At 45.4% G+C, this 14,993-nt stretch overlaps 1 protein-coding gene across 5 annotated transcripts in view; it reads right to left on the reverse strand.

Annotated features, from left to right (window-relative positions):
- Positions 1-14,993, reverse strand: part of LOC309381608 (chromosome-associated kinesin KIF4-like) — a 53,075-nt gene that overhangs the window by 14,997 nt on the left and 23,085 nt on the right. For all 5 annotated transcript variants that reach the window (XM_081932787.1, XM_081932783.1, XM_081932785.1 and 2 more), the window contains exons 18-25: positions 14,692-14,802; positions 12,923-13,006; positions 11,599-11,712; positions 9,515-9,670; positions 9,241-9,326; positions 6,277-6,406; positions 5,928-6,098; positions 4,060-4,167 (exon numbers count right to left, since the gene is read on the reverse strand). In XM_081932787.1, the coding sequence (XP_081788913.1) occupies positions 4,060-4,167; positions 5,928-6,098; positions 6,277-6,406; positions 9,241-9,326; positions 9,515-9,670; positions 11,599-11,712; positions 12,923-13,006; positions 14,692-14,802 (960 nt within the window). The remainder of the gene's footprint in view (positions 1-4,059; positions 4,168-5,927; positions 6,099-6,276; positions 6,407-9,240; positions 9,327-9,514; positions 9,671-11,598; positions 11,713-12,922; positions 13,007-14,691; positions 14,803-14,993) is intronic.

The raw sequence follows: 14,993 nt of genomic DNA on the forward strand, positions 1-14,993 counted from the left end.
AACAAACAGCAAAGATAATGATAAATGGAGAATGGACAGATTCTATCGAAATAAAGAAAGGTATGAGACAAGGCTGCCCACTATCAACTCTACTTTTGGTTTTAACATTAGAAGTTTTAAATAGAAAGATCAGAGAAGAAAAAGAAATAAAAGGAATGAAAATTAAAAAAGAAGAATATAAACTACAAGTATTTGCAGATGACTTGGTTTTTATCCTTGAGGACCCATTAGAAACGGCACCCAAATTGATAGAAAGAATAGAGGAATATGGAAAAGTAGCAGGTTTGAAAATAAATAACGATAAAGTGAAAATTTTGACCAAGAATATATCATCAAGACAAAAGGAAGAATTGGCAGAAGGCTTGGAGATTCAAGTCGCAAACAAGGTCAAATATTTGGGGATACACTTAACTGCAAAATGTGGCACACTTAAAGAGAATAATTATCATAAACTTAAGCAGCAGATTGCGACTGACTTGATGAAATGAGAAAACCTGCAACTATCAATGATAGGGAGAATATCTCCAATCAAAATGAACATCCTACCCAGAATCTTATATCTGTTCCAGACAATTCCAATTAGATTAGGGAAAGACTATTTTGACGAATTAAATAAAATAGTGCTGAAGTTTATTTGGCAGGGGGAAAAAGAAAGAATAAAACTAAAATTGTTACAAGATGCTAGAATAAGAGGAGGATTGGGCTTACCTAACTGGGAATTATATTACCAGGCAACAAGTTTGATGTGGGTTAAGGAGTGGATAACATTAAGGAATTCCAAATTATTGGCTGTAGAAGGACATGACTTACTCTTGGGATGGCATTCTTTTTTATGGTATAAGGAACTAAAACACAGGGTTATTTTAGAAGACACTATTTACGGGAGGCTTTGTTTCTGAATTGGGAGAAGATCAAAAGGCAATATTATTTAAAAATTCCAGTCTGGCTATCAACTATTGAAGCTTTTTCATATCCAATAATATACAAAAAGGAACGAACAGTTAGATATGATGAAATATTGAATGCAGAGGGCGAACTTAAATCTATGCAAGAGTTGAAACAGGAATGAATAGGAATGAATTGGTTTTCATATGTGCAAATAGAATCTAGATATGATAAAGATCATAAAACGGAAGGTTTCTATGATAAAATGACTGAATTAGACAAACCTTTGACAGGTACTGATGAAAAAATAATTTAAAAACTACACTTACTAGAGGTTAAGTTAAAGGAAAAACAAGTTAAAGAAACTATGATAGGTTGGGGGAAAATTTTGGACATGGGATTGAACTAGAGAAATGGCAGAAATTGTGGTCTCAAAATTATAAAATGACAATGTCAACAGCATACAAGGAAAATTTGTATAAATTTTCCCCCAACGAGAATAGCAAGAATGTTCAAGAACAAGTCGGAAAAGTGTTGGAAATGTCATCAGACACCGGGCTCATATTACCACATGTGGTGGACTCGCATAGATGCTAAAAGATACTGGACTAAAATCCACACATGGTTTGAGAAAATGATACAAAAACACATAGACTTTAAATCAAATATTTTTTTTATTGGGAATCATACCAGAAACATATAATAAAGATCTGAAATATTTGATTGTAAATGTTTTAACGGCAGCTACAATTGTATTTGCAAAACAATGGAAAAACGAGAAAATACCAACGCAGGAGGAAGTTATTCAAAAAATAATGGAATGTGCTGAAATGAGTAATTTGACATTCGAAATTAGAGAACAAGAAGATGAACAATTTTATAAGGTATGGGATTTGTTCTACCAGGGGTTAGATTAAAAAAAAATATGGAAATGAAAAATCTTGCAGAAGTCTTTCATATTGTAATAATAGAATGAGATAGGTGATACCATAAAGACATATTATTATTAAATAGATTTACAGTGATGTAATGGAATATTGGTGTGTGTGTGTGTGTGTGTGTGTGTATGACTTTCTGTCATTCAGCTCATCACAGAGGACCATCCAGGCAGAAAACCATATTTTTATTTTTAATGTTGCCTTTTTATATTTGTGTTATGTTTGTGCTGATAAATAAATAAAGGGAGACTAGTATAGATCTATTTCAAGCTATTGGTTCGATTCCCAGTAAGGGTATGGCTAGCTGATGAGAGCTAAATAGCTTGAAATAGATCTATACTAGTCTCCCTTTATTTATTTATCAGCACAAACATAACACACACACAGACACATATATATGAATATCTAGAATATTTTGTTTAAAATGAAGGAATAACAACTGTAGTTGAATATATGATGTACAATGATAACAACGTATGTATGTATATTTGATGGACAATCCGTGATTTTATACAATTGAAAGTGATGCACAAGTACAAAATATTGGAGAAGTCTTTCATATTGTAAGAATAAAATGAGATAGGTGATACTATAAAGACATATTATTACTAAATAGACTAATAATGATGCAATGGAATGTTGGTATATACATGAATCTAATCTCTAGAATATTTGTTTAAAATGAAGGAATAACAATTGTAAGCTGAACATATGATCTACAATGATAATAATGTACCTACCATGTTTCCCCGAAAATAAGACAGGGTCTTATTTTCTTTTGAACCCTGAAATAAGCACTTGGCCTTATTTTCAAGGATGTCTTATTATTTTTGAGGTGCAGTAGGAGGTGAGTGTGATGTACCTCATAGCTGCTGCTCCGTTGAAATATTTTTGGGGAGGACTTATTTTCAGGGGATGGCTTATTTTAGAGCATGCACTCAAAAGTCCAATTGGGCTTATTATCCGGGGAGGTCTTATTTTCGGGGAAACAGGGTATGTATACTTGATGGACAATCTGTGATTTTATATATAATTGACAGCAGTGATGCACAAATGTTCGTAACCAAACGACATGCTACATGCATATGTAATTGATGATAGTTTTATGTTTCATGTTTTGTTTGTCTTTGTCTAAAAATTTAAAAAAACTTTTATAAAAAAAAAGACAGAGAGAATAAGACAGACACACACACGCAGAAAGACAGAGAGAAACACAGAGAGAGAAAGATACACACACAGAAAGATAAAGAAAGGCAAAGAGAGAGAGAGACACACAGAGAAAGACAGAGAAAAAGACAGAGAGAGAGAGAGGGAGAGAGAGAGAAAGAGATATTCCTTGTCCTGACAAAAAACTCCTTTTATTAATTTGTTGTGAATTCTAATTCCCATCCAGCAAAGTCTTTCAAGGGAGGATTTATAGTCACAGACTTTATGTGGCTTGGAGAGATGCCAGGCTGACATCTGCAGAACTTGGCCAGGAATCTCCGAGAGTCCCGAACCAATGAAGCGAACTCCTGCAAGCTCCACTCCCCTGGCGCTCCCTCTTTTATTTCCTCTGGGAGGGGCCATTCATCGTCCACCTGTGGCCTTACTCCCAAGTCAGCCCCTGTTCTTTAGCTGTTCCCTTCGTCTGGCCACTCTGCGCAGGTGCACACTGGGAACAGGCTCCAGCTGTTCTTTTGCCTCACTGATCTCTGACCAAAGGTAGCTGATAACTGTCAGACGGCTCTGGCCCCCTCTCTGCCTCCGACGCAGAGCCTTCGTCCGAGCCTTCCCCAGACTCCAGGGCTGGCCCATGTTCCTCCCCAACCTCCTCACTGCCCAAATCGGCTGCCAGGCCACAACACGGATTAACTCCAGACAAACAATTAAATAAATAATACCCCAATCAAGAAACTGCCAAAGAGCCATCAGTAAACGGCCCCAAACTGACAGAGTAAGTCATCACAATATAAACTGACAATAAACAGCACTCTTTACTAGCATCGATGGCGTTACCTACCTGGGTCATGAAACGTCTGCAAGAAAATCAGCAAGCTCAGAGAGCACCAAGGACCCCTCAACTAAATCAGAGCCCTCCATGGTGGCTGGTCCCCGTTTTCTTTCTTCCACCGACAAAGGAATCCTCAGGCCCTCAAACCTCGGCGGAGACCAAATCAAGGGGTGTCTGGATCCTGTTGGCCTGAAATTCACCCCTCCCTGGATTTAAGCCTCCCCCCCCCACCCCCCGCTTTACCTGGAATTGGAGGCGTTCCAGAAGCTGCTCCTCCCGTTCGGAAGTCGAGATTTCCAGCTTTTTTTCAGATTCCTCCTTTTGCTGGACTTGGCTGAGCAGGTAGAGAATCTATCAAAGGGACGGGAAAGAGAATTGGCAGTGACTGGGGAGAGAAGGAACTGGAAGTCCCATGATCCACAGCTTTCCCCAACAGAATTTTGAGCTCCAACCCAGCTTTGGAGTTGGTCCTTAAGGGGTGCCAGACTCACTGGGGAAGGGGGAAGACCGATTCACCTAACCACACTCTGACTTTGACGTAATACTCACAATCATCTTCAGTGGAGACTGGGCAACTGAATTGAGCTGAGTGTTTACTGGCCGGATGCCGGTCCCTGTCGCCAGTGCGGAGTTATATTTGGCAGAAATATTCTCATTGTGCCCAGAGAGAGAAAAATACCTGCCTCTACCTAGGATTGAACTCACAGCAACCAGATTGTGAGGCCAGAACTCCACCTCTAGGCCACTACAACACTTGACTTAATAAGCACAATCACGCCCCCAAATTCAGGTGGCAAAGTGTTGTGTGAATTTTAGCTCCCTTCCTTTTGCGACTGTCCTCGCCACGCTTGTTCACTCAAATCACTGCAGTGTCAGGTCTAAAAGCCATATTTTCTTTTTGGGCTTCAGGCCTGCCACACTTTCTACTATTCATTTTCTATTGTGGGAAAATTAGGAGAGGGGAATTATACGGAGTTGGGTGATATGTAGCCATAACAACATTCTTCTTAGAAAGCCAAGGTCATTCTTTATCTCTGCACCTGGCTGGAACTGGATGGGTGGACTGTGGGAAATTGGGAGGGGGGATTATACGGAGTTGGGTGACATGCAGCCATAACAACATTCTTCTTAGAAAGCCAAGGTCATCTTTGTCTCTGCACCTGGCTGGAACTGGACGGGTGGACTCTGCCTTCGTGGCAGTGGAAGATTGGACCATGTGATGGACTTGTGGGTGTGGGGGCAAGATCTTGAACTTTCAACTGAGTGGGGAAAACCGGGAAGCTTTCAGATTTGGGTTTTCCCAGATGTGCCAAAGTGGCTCTTTTAAATAAATTGGAACTTTGAGGAATCCTTTGCCTCGGATTCTGATTTGATTTTGGATGCTATTTGGAACCCCGACACACAGTTGTTAAATGCCTGACACGGTTAAGGGAATCCAGCTTCGAGTTTGCTTATCTGAAGGTTGCAGTGTGACACCTGGGATGTGGCGACCGTCATAAACGCTAGGGAGTTGCCGAGCGTTACCGTACGTGACCATGGAGATGCTGCAATGGTCGTTCAATGTAAAAAAAGGCTCCTAAGTGCCGCCGTAACTTCAAACGGCCGCTAAAGGAACGGTTGTTAATTTGAGGCCAGCCTGCGCTAACTCAGCAGCTGCAGGGGTTCGCTTAACAACGGCGGCGAGAAAGGTCGTGAAATGGGACAAAGCTCACTTTGATTGTCCAGTTTAGCAACAGAAATTGGGGTCTCCACCGTGCTCATAAAGTGAGAGCCATCCATCCATCCATCATCAAGTAGAGGTCACTGAGTGGTGTGGTGGCCTAGAGGGGGAGCTCTCGCCTCACAATCAGGACGCGGTAAATTCGATCCTAGGTAGAGGCAGATATTTCTCTCTCTGGGCACAATGAGATTGCATCATCAGCTGAATAAAACTCTGCCCTGGCGACAGGGAAGGGCATCCGGCCAGTAAACACATAGCTCCATTCCGTTGCCCAGACTCCACCCCGCAAGGGATGATGGGGTCATTAAAAGGAGATGATTTTTGTGGGGTCACCGCACTACCTAAATACAGTGTTTCTGGAAAGCGAGGGTGGTTGTAGTCCAGGCCGTACCTTCTCCTGGTTCTCTTGCTCCATCTGGACCAGCTGCCTCTCCAGCTCGGCCTCCGTGTCAGCAGCCGCCTTCCGCTCTTCCAGAAGCATCTTATGGATGTCGGCGCAGGTGGCTTTGCTCTGCTGAAGGCGGTTTTCTACTTTCCCATTTTCGACTTTGGAGGCCACCAACTTCAGGAGCAAGGAAATTCAAACACAAGGAGAGGACATTAGGAGAGCTTCTCCCCATCCCCTCTTATCTTTGGACCTCCTCTTGAAGGTACCAAGCGGCAACATCTTGGAGACAGGAGAGCCAGCAAGGAAGGCCCTGGTGCCATTTCTGTAGCTTCCCCCCCCCGCCCTAACTTACTTCACCAATCAGGTACTTGACGGCACACTTGGTTTCTGACATGGTGGCTATACTTTCCCAGCGCTGTTTGGTCCGGTCGCTGGTCTCGGCGTCCAGCAATTTCTGCTGCAGATCTGCAATTTGGGCGCTCCTACGGAAGGAGTCAAAAGTTGGTGGAGGTTGGTTTGGAGAAGAAGACATCTTGGGGGGCAAAACCACCTCTCTCCACCTGTTTATGTGCAGGCCATGAGGGGAGACCCTCAGGGAAGTGGGGCCAATCTGTCTCTCTCCCTTCAGGCCTCGCCGTTTCAAAAGATCTACAAGCAGGGGGCCTCCAAACTTGGTAATGTTCAGACTTGTGGACTTCAACTCCCAGAGTTCCCTAGCCTGGCTGAGGGATTCTGGGAGTTGAAGTCCACAATTGTAAAATCGCCAAGTTTGGAGACCTCCGATCCACAGCCAAGTTCCCACGGGAAACAACTAAAGTAGTGATGATAGATGCTAGTGTATAAATTTAAACAAGAACTGTGCTGGAGAGCTCTGGGGGCTTTCGGAGGGACAACTGGAAAAAAACCACAGAATAAAAAGAAGTTGGAAGGGAGCTCAGAGGTCTTCTAGTCCAGCCCCTTGCTTCAAGCAGGAGACCTAAAACCTGTGATGGGGAACCTATGAGATATATCTGCTGGCAAGCGAGCTGTCAGCTCCAGCATGTATGTGTGTGCCAGCCAGCTGATTTTCAGACTTCCGGAGGCCATTTCCACCCTCTCCAGGTTCCAGGAAAGCCTCCGGAACTTCTGGTAGGCCCATTATTCTGTTGTTCCGTTGGAGCCTCGGGAGGGTGAAAATGTTCTCCTCCGCCCCTCCAGAGGAAATACCCAAACTCAGCTTGAAGGCGAGCAGTACAGCGCACATGGGGGGGGGGGGGAGTGTGCGCGTGTGTGCACGCATGCACATGCGGGGGGCGCGCTTTGCATTACGGGTGCCGGCACATGCGCTCACTCTCACATTTTTGGCACCCAACAACATAAAAGTTAGCCATCGCTGCCCTAAAGCAGGTCAGACAAATGACTGTACAATCTCTTCTTGAAAAGCTCCAGTGAGGAAGCACCCGCAACTTCTGGTGGCAGGCGGTTCCACGGGTCAATTGTTCTAGGGTCAAGGCTGCTAAGCCTTGTCCTGTTTCGGGCCTAGGGAGGTGTCCAGTTGTTTATTCATAGCCTTCATTCCAGATGACGTAAAATTTTTCGTCTATTCCATATTTAGTCACCCAGGGCGGGGGGGTTGCCAAACTTTTGGCCCCTTTAAGACCTCTTATGGATTCCCAACTCCTAGAATTCCCCAGCCAGCAAGGGTTTAACCAGCATTCAGCATCCCGTATTTTGCGGAGTATAAGACGCACCAAGGTTTTGAAGAGGCAAATTAAAAAAAAAAAAAAAAAGCTCTGCAAAGCTCCCCAAAACGGCCCGTTTTTCTTCCAAAAAAAAAGAGAGGCATGAATAGCCTTTAGGAGGCTTGTAGAGTGTTTGCTTTGTTTGATTTGGATTTATATGCCGCCCTTCTCCAAAAGGACTCAATCAAAAGGACTTGATTAGTTTCCACCCATTGCTTCTTGTTCACCCCTCAGGTGCCTTGGAGAATAGTTTGACTCCCTCTTCTTTGGGGCAGCCCCTGAGATATTGGAACAATGCTATCATGTCTCCCCTAGTCCGTCCCCCCCAAAACAACCCGTTTTTCTTCCAAAAAAAGGGCACGAATAGCCTTTAGGAGGCTTGTAGAGTGGTGCTGGGGGGTTGCCCCTGCCCCCAAAACGAGCAAAAGTGGCCTCTTTTTTACGAAAACGGGCCCGTTTTTTGTAAAAAAATAAAATAAAATGCACGCATAGCCTTTAGGAGGCTTATAGAGTGCTCCTGGGTGCTGGCAAAATTGAGCAAAAAACGGCCCGTTTTTCATTCATTTCTGCCCTCCCCAGCCCCCAGGAGCTCTCCGAAAGCCTTCTAAAAGCTATGCACGGCCATTTTGAAGGGGCGGGGCTTCGGGAGGCCAAAAAACGCTGCAGTCCGTGTATAAGACGCGCCCAGATTTCCAGCCTCTTTTTTTGAGGGAAAAAAGGTGTGCGTCTTATACTCTGAAAAATACGGTCGATAGAAGAACAGGGGTGGCTGGACCATCCTTATCACATTTTTTGGGGTAACTTTCTTAACACCCTAATCACTTTTCTTAATAGACGGTGAGAATGCGGTCGACCTAATATATCTTGACTTCAGCAAAGGTTGACAAACCCCGATTTTTTTAAAAAAATATATTTTTATTATTTTTACATTTAAAACAATGCAGTTTCAACCATTGACAATTAATCTACTTAATACGCTGTCTGTCCTTCTGTCCAATCACAATATATACATTTGATCCAGTCTTGTCATCTTGTCTTATACCAATCATAAAATCTGTTCCATACCTCAAAATATTCTGATTCCCCTTTATTTTTAATTTCAAGAAGTGAGCCTATCTGCTTCTGCACAGGCCAACACTTTTCTGATTGTATCTAGCTCTGATGGTGTATTTTCTTTTTTCCAATGCTGTGCGTAGGTTATGCGCACTGCAGTCAGTATATGTATAATTAGAAAAAGTGTAATCTTTCTTAAACCCCTCCGGGGTTATGCCTAGGAGAAAAGTTTCTGGTTTAAACCTAATTTGTTCTCCCACCATTTGTTCTAACCACGATTGAATCATTTTTCCAATATTTTTAGGGATTCCACGGTTTGTTGCCAACATGTCTGTCTTATTAAATTGGAACTTTAAGGATAGGTCTGCCTTGGGCTCTAATTTAATCCTGCATGATATTTGAAACGCTGACATGATGAGAAATTTAGATTGCAAAAGAGCAGCATAAAGTGTATCTTTCTTAGACCCCTCCGGTATTATGCCTAGGAGAAAAGTTTCTGGGACAAACGCCGATTTAAGGGGCAGCTGGTCGTATTCTCTTACCGGAGTTCCATTTCGGTCTCCAAACTCTCAACCTGCTTGGTGATGGAATGGTCGATTTCCATGGATTTGTAGGAAAACGTGCGTCTCTGGGGAGGAGCGAGAGAGTAAATCAGCCGTGGAAGAACCCCAAAGGCTGAATTTAAAAGTGGGGGGAGAGGGGGGGAATTCATTGAAAAGGGAAGGGAATCGCCTCCAAGCCCATTTCCGAAGTCCTGGATTAAGAAGGAGGGAGCCCTCCTCCCCCTTCTCCTCCGGGCCCCTGGACATTGCTCACCCTGTATTTGGATGGGAGGACCTCCCCAGCCTCCTGCTTCTCTTTCAGCAGAGCGATTTCCTTGGCCAAAGTTTTGCGGTCCTCCAAAAGGTCGTTCAGGTGATGTCGAGCGGCTTCTATGCTGACGAGGACTTCGACTTCATTCACCAGCCAGTTCTGGGAGGGAGGAGAGAATCTTGGGTGTAGGGCAGGGGTAACAGAATCACAGACTTGGAAGGGACCTTGGAGGCCTTCTAGTCCAGCCCCCTGCTTAAGCAGGAAACCGTACACCACTTCAGACAAATGGTGGTCCAATCTCTTTTTAAAGACTTCCAGCGTTGGAGCATTGACAAACGTCTGGTGGCAAGCTGTTCCACTGGATAATTGTTCTGACTGTCAGGAAATTTCTCCTTAGTTCTAAGTTGCTTCTCTCCTTGATTAGTTTCCACCCATTGCTTCTTGTTCTGCCCCCAGGTGCCTTGGATAATAGCTTTACTCCCTCTTCTTTGTGGCAACCCCTGAGACATTGGAAAACTGCTATCATGTCTCCCCTAGTCCTCCTTTTCATTAAACTAGACATACACAGTTCCTGCAAATGTTCTTCCTATGCTTTAGCCTCCAGTCCTCTAATCCTCTTTGTTGCTCTTCTCTGCACTCTTTCCAGAGTCTCCACAACTTAATACAATACAATAGCAGAGTTGGAAGGGGCCTTGGAGGTCTTCTAGTCCAACCCCCTGCCTAGGCAGGAAACCCTCTACCATTTCAGACAAATGGTTTATCCAACATCTTCTTAAAGACTTCCAGTGTTGGAGAATTCACAACTTCTGGAGGCAACTTCTGTTCCACTGATTAATTGTTCTAACTGTCAGGAAGTTTCTCCTCAATTCTAAGTTGCTTCTCTCCTTGATTAGTTTCCACCCATTGCTTCTTGTTCTACCCTCAGGTGCCTTGGAGAATAGCTTGACTCCCTCTTCTTTGGGGCAACCCCTGAGATATTGGAAGACTGCTATCATGTCTCCCCTGGTCCTTCTTTTCATTCAACTAGACATACCCAGTTCCTGCAACCGTTCTTCCTATGTTTTAGTCTCCAGTCCCCTAATCATCTTTGTTGCTCTTCTCTGCACTCTTTCTAGAGTCTCCGCATCTTTTCTACATCGTGGCGACCAAAACTGAATGCAGGATTCCATGTGTGGCCTTACCAAGGCATTATAAAGTGGTATTGACATTCACGTGTCAAACTCGATTTCATTCAGGGCCACATCAGGGTTGTGTTTGACCTCGGAGGGCTGGTGTGTGTGCGTGTATCTGGCCGTGGCCAAGGATGGCGTTTAACATACGCTCAAGGTGCATTTTCCCCCCTTTCTTTCTTCACACAGTTCTACGCTATGACCATTTTCCTATCCCTTCTACCAGATATTACAGGCAGACATTTTTTTTTACTTATTCTTTATACTCCACTCAACTTTTTATTTCTAAATTAACACCCCATTGTTTAAGAGTAAATTGCTTTTCCAGGTCGAAAAGCTATTTATGCTATTGTATTTTCATTAGTCAGCCAATAATAAAAATACAAATGTATAACATGATCATGTACGTCCTAACAGCGGAGGTAAATTTCCAGGATAGTAAATAGAAACGGGGGTCAATCATAGATTGTTGATGGTAGATTTAAATGGTATGTCAAATCTGGCATTCCACTGTTGTACTAACATAGGAGGTTGCTTGTTTCCTATGCAGATCAGGCACTTATTTGAAGCCGCATAATTGTAATCCAATCCTCCTGCAGCACAATAAGGACTCCTGAGCCCGTTTTTGGCAGAACAGAGCGCTGCAGGAATCAGCAGAGGCCGAAAACGGGCCGCGGGGGGGTGCTTTGCCCAGCAGAGTCACCGCGGCCCGGTCCTTTTGATATTTCCAGGCTGGACTGTGGGCCTTGAGTTCAACACTGCTGCTGTACGGAGTCGATGGGAGTCTCTCCCGCTTGCCCAGGGTGACCCTTCCCCATCATCCACTGCCTGTGCAGGGACCCTCCCATGAAGCCTGCTTCCCCGGGAATCCCGAAAGGATCTAAGGAGCGGAAGAAGGGGCCATTCCCGGAGCCTCACCTTCACCCGAGAGGCGGCGGCTTCGAATCCCCGATTGTGAACGTCCTTCCGTTTGGCGGCTGCCTGCTGTTGCTTGTGGAGGGCTTCCTTCAAGCGCCTGTTAGCCGCCGCGGCCTGGCAGGGTGAGAAAGTAGGTGAGAATTTTGGAAGAAGGGAGATTGGAGCATTCACGGGCCAGTCCTCGACTTTACAAACGTTCGTTTAGTGACCCGAAGGTGCTTTTTTTTAAAAAAAAAGGCAAGAGAGAGTCAGAGGACGGGGAATCTCCACAGACGTTTATTTCGTGAGCTTTTTTGGGTGTGCTAAATTTATATTTGCCGACAAAGAAATGAAGGGAGACTCGTATAGATCTATTTCAAGCGATTTAAGAGCTATTCGAAGTTATTCTGGATGAGAGGACTTGGAAACTCACCAAGGAGAGAAGCGATCTAGAAATAGAGAGTCATTTCCTGACAGTGAGGACAATTAACCAGTGGAACAGCTTGCCACCAGAAGTTGTGGGTGATCCAACCCTGGAGGCTTTTAAGAAATTAGACAGCCACTTCTCTGAAATTGGTTAAGATCTCCTGCTTGAGCAGGGGGTTGGACTAGAAGACCTCCAAGGTCCCTTCCATCTCTATTCTAATTGATTATCTGTAATGCCAAGAGTCGGACAGATTGTCTTCCATTTATGACCGAATGAAGCCTGCCGATTATGATCGCGAAGCAGGCCGCCCACTCGACCAAACCAATTTTGTGACCCTTTTTGCGGCAGTTGGGAAGCGAGCGTTGCAGTCGTTAAGTGAACACCGCAGTCATTAAGCAAACATTTTTTATATTTTTTTTGCTATGGGATGCTTTGGCCCGAAAACAAAAATATAGGTAGTCCTCGATGTATGACCACCACGGGGCCCTACATTTTTGTTGCTAAGGGAGACATTCGTTAAGGGAATTCAGTCCCGTTTTTACAGCCTTTCTTTGCGAAGTGACTCCCTGCGTTTGTTAAGCGAGTCAGCCGTTAAGTGAATCTGACTTGGCGGGTCGGGAGGTCGTCAAATGGGATCACGTGACCCCGGCAAACTGCGACCGTTATAAATACGAGTCGGTTGCCGAGGGTCCGAATTTGGATCACGTGGCCATGGGGATGGTACGACGGTCGTTAAGTGTTATAAACTTTCCTAAGTCACTTTTTTCACTTCCATCGGTCAGTAAACGAACGGTTGCAAATCGAGGACTCCCAGGATTAGTGCGATTACTTTAAAGGGAATCCCAGGGATTCTAAAAGAGGAAAGGAGAGAGAGAGAGAGAGAGAGAGAGAGAGAGAAAGTGTTTGTGACCCCCTCACTTCTTCTGTCTTCCGTCGGAGGACCGTGGCCTGTTTCTGGAAGTCCTGCTCCAGCTTAACCAGCTCGTACTGCCGCTTGCGATCCTGAGGAACGAGACAAGAATAGAAAAGTTTTAGGCTGCCCAGACAGAAAAGAGGACAACAAAGCGGTTGGGTCATTGCAAAGCTTCTCTTGGTTTGGACAGCTGAGATGGGGGCAGATTCGGAGAGTGAGGAGGTTGAGGGGGAACCTGGGCCAGTCCTGGAGTCTGGGGAAGGCTCTAATGAGGGCTCTGTGTCGGAGGCAGAGCGGGGGCCAGGGCCGTCTGACAGTTATCAGCTGCCTTCGGAGTCAGACATCATTGAGGCAGAAGAACAGCTGGAGCCTGTTCCCAGTGTGCGCATGTGCAGAGCTGCCAGACGAAGGGAGCAGCTAAAGAACAGGGGTCGACTTGGGAGTAAGGCCACAGGTGGACGATGAACGGCCCCTCCCAGAGGAAATAAAAGAGGGAGCGCCAGGGGAGTGGAGTTTGCAGGAGACAATCAGTTCGCTTCATTGGTTCGGAGACTCCTTTGTAGATGTCGGCCCGGCATCTCTCCAAGCCAGAGAAGGTCAGTGACCGTAAATCCTCCCTTGAAAGACTTTGCTGGGTGTGAAGGAGCAGAATTCAGAGTCAATTAATAAAAGGGGCTTTTGTTGGGACCAGGAGTTGGCTTCCTGCTTGGGAAGCCTTGGTGGCTTCCTGCCCTTGGGAAGCCTCGGTCAGAACACATCCTAACCTAGAGATACCCAGGAAAGCTAGAAGATAACTCCCAGAATTCCCTACCTTTTCGGCTATTATGGGAACGGTGGTCTTGACCTATATGTGGAGGGCATCTAGCGTAACCTACTGTGGGAAGCCAATGTGTTCTATTATTTACATAGGATGGGGGCAAGTGGGCCAGGTGCTATGGTCTAACACAGGGGCCGGCAACCTTAAACACTCAAAGAGCCACAAAGCTCCTAACCGGAAGCCATTCAATTCTGGAGCTGACCGGAAGTCTGCTTCCCCCATCAGAGTCTCCTCCTTGCCCTTGTCCTAACTGAAAGTCTTACCCATTGTGGAGACGATGGGCAACAGGGAGCCACAGCAGAGGAATGAAAGAGCCGCATGTGGCTCCAGAGCCATGGGCTGCTGATCCCTGGTCTAAGACAGTCAACCTCTGGCCATTTTAAGATGGGTGGACTTCAATTCCTAGAATTCCCCAGCAGGTCATCCATGCCTGTTTTCTTTTTTCCCTTCTATCCCGCCGAGATTGCAGCAGAGGAAGGGATTATAAGAGAGTAAACAGGCCACAATGGGCCTACCTATCAAAAGAAGGGATTAGTGGCAAGGAATTCTGGGAGCTGAAGTCCACCCATCTTCAATCCCAAGGATTTAAGCCCTGTGGTGGCGCAGCGGTTAGAATGCAGGACTGCAGGTTAATTATGTTTGACGGCCAGCAGTTTGGCAGTTCGAGTCTCGCCAGATCAAGGCCGACAAAGCTTGCCATCCTTCCGAGGTCGGTAAAAGGAGGACCCAGATTGTTTGGGGGGGAGGCTGACTCTGTAAACTGCTTAGAGAGGGCTGTAAAAGCACCGTGAAACGGTATCTAAGTCTAAATGCTATTGCTATTAAGGTGGCTAAGGTTGACCAACAGCGATCTAGGAGGACTGAGGTCCACGTTTCAAAGAAAGGAGACGGTCACTCTCCGTGCTGGGACAGCTGATGGTCAGGAGGTGTGCGAGAATGACTAAGCGCCCGGCTCACCTTGGCCTTCAGCTGGATGACCTCCTTGTCCTTCTGCTGCTTCCACTGTCGGAATTTCTCCGCATCTTCCTTCATCTCCCGAATCAGTTGAACACGCTGGGCTTTCATGGCCTGGAAGTCCAACAGGAAGGAGCAACGCGGGGTCTTTATTATTATTATTTTTAAAGAAAGAGAGCCCGTGGGAAGGGTTTGCAGAAGAGTTCTAGTTCACATTGAGGGAATCGCTCTTAGAGGGGAGCGACGGTGGAAGTGGTTATTCAGCCCGGTCCGCCCAAAACCGGTAGTGGAAATCGCGGCTCCTA

The sequence above is a fragment of the Natrix helvetica genome (assembly GCF_964273705.1).
Source record: "Natrix helvetica genome assembly, chromosome: Z".
Taxonomy (NCBI): Eukaryota; Metazoa; Chordata; class Lepidosauria; order Squamata; family Natricidae; genus Natrix; species Natrix helvetica.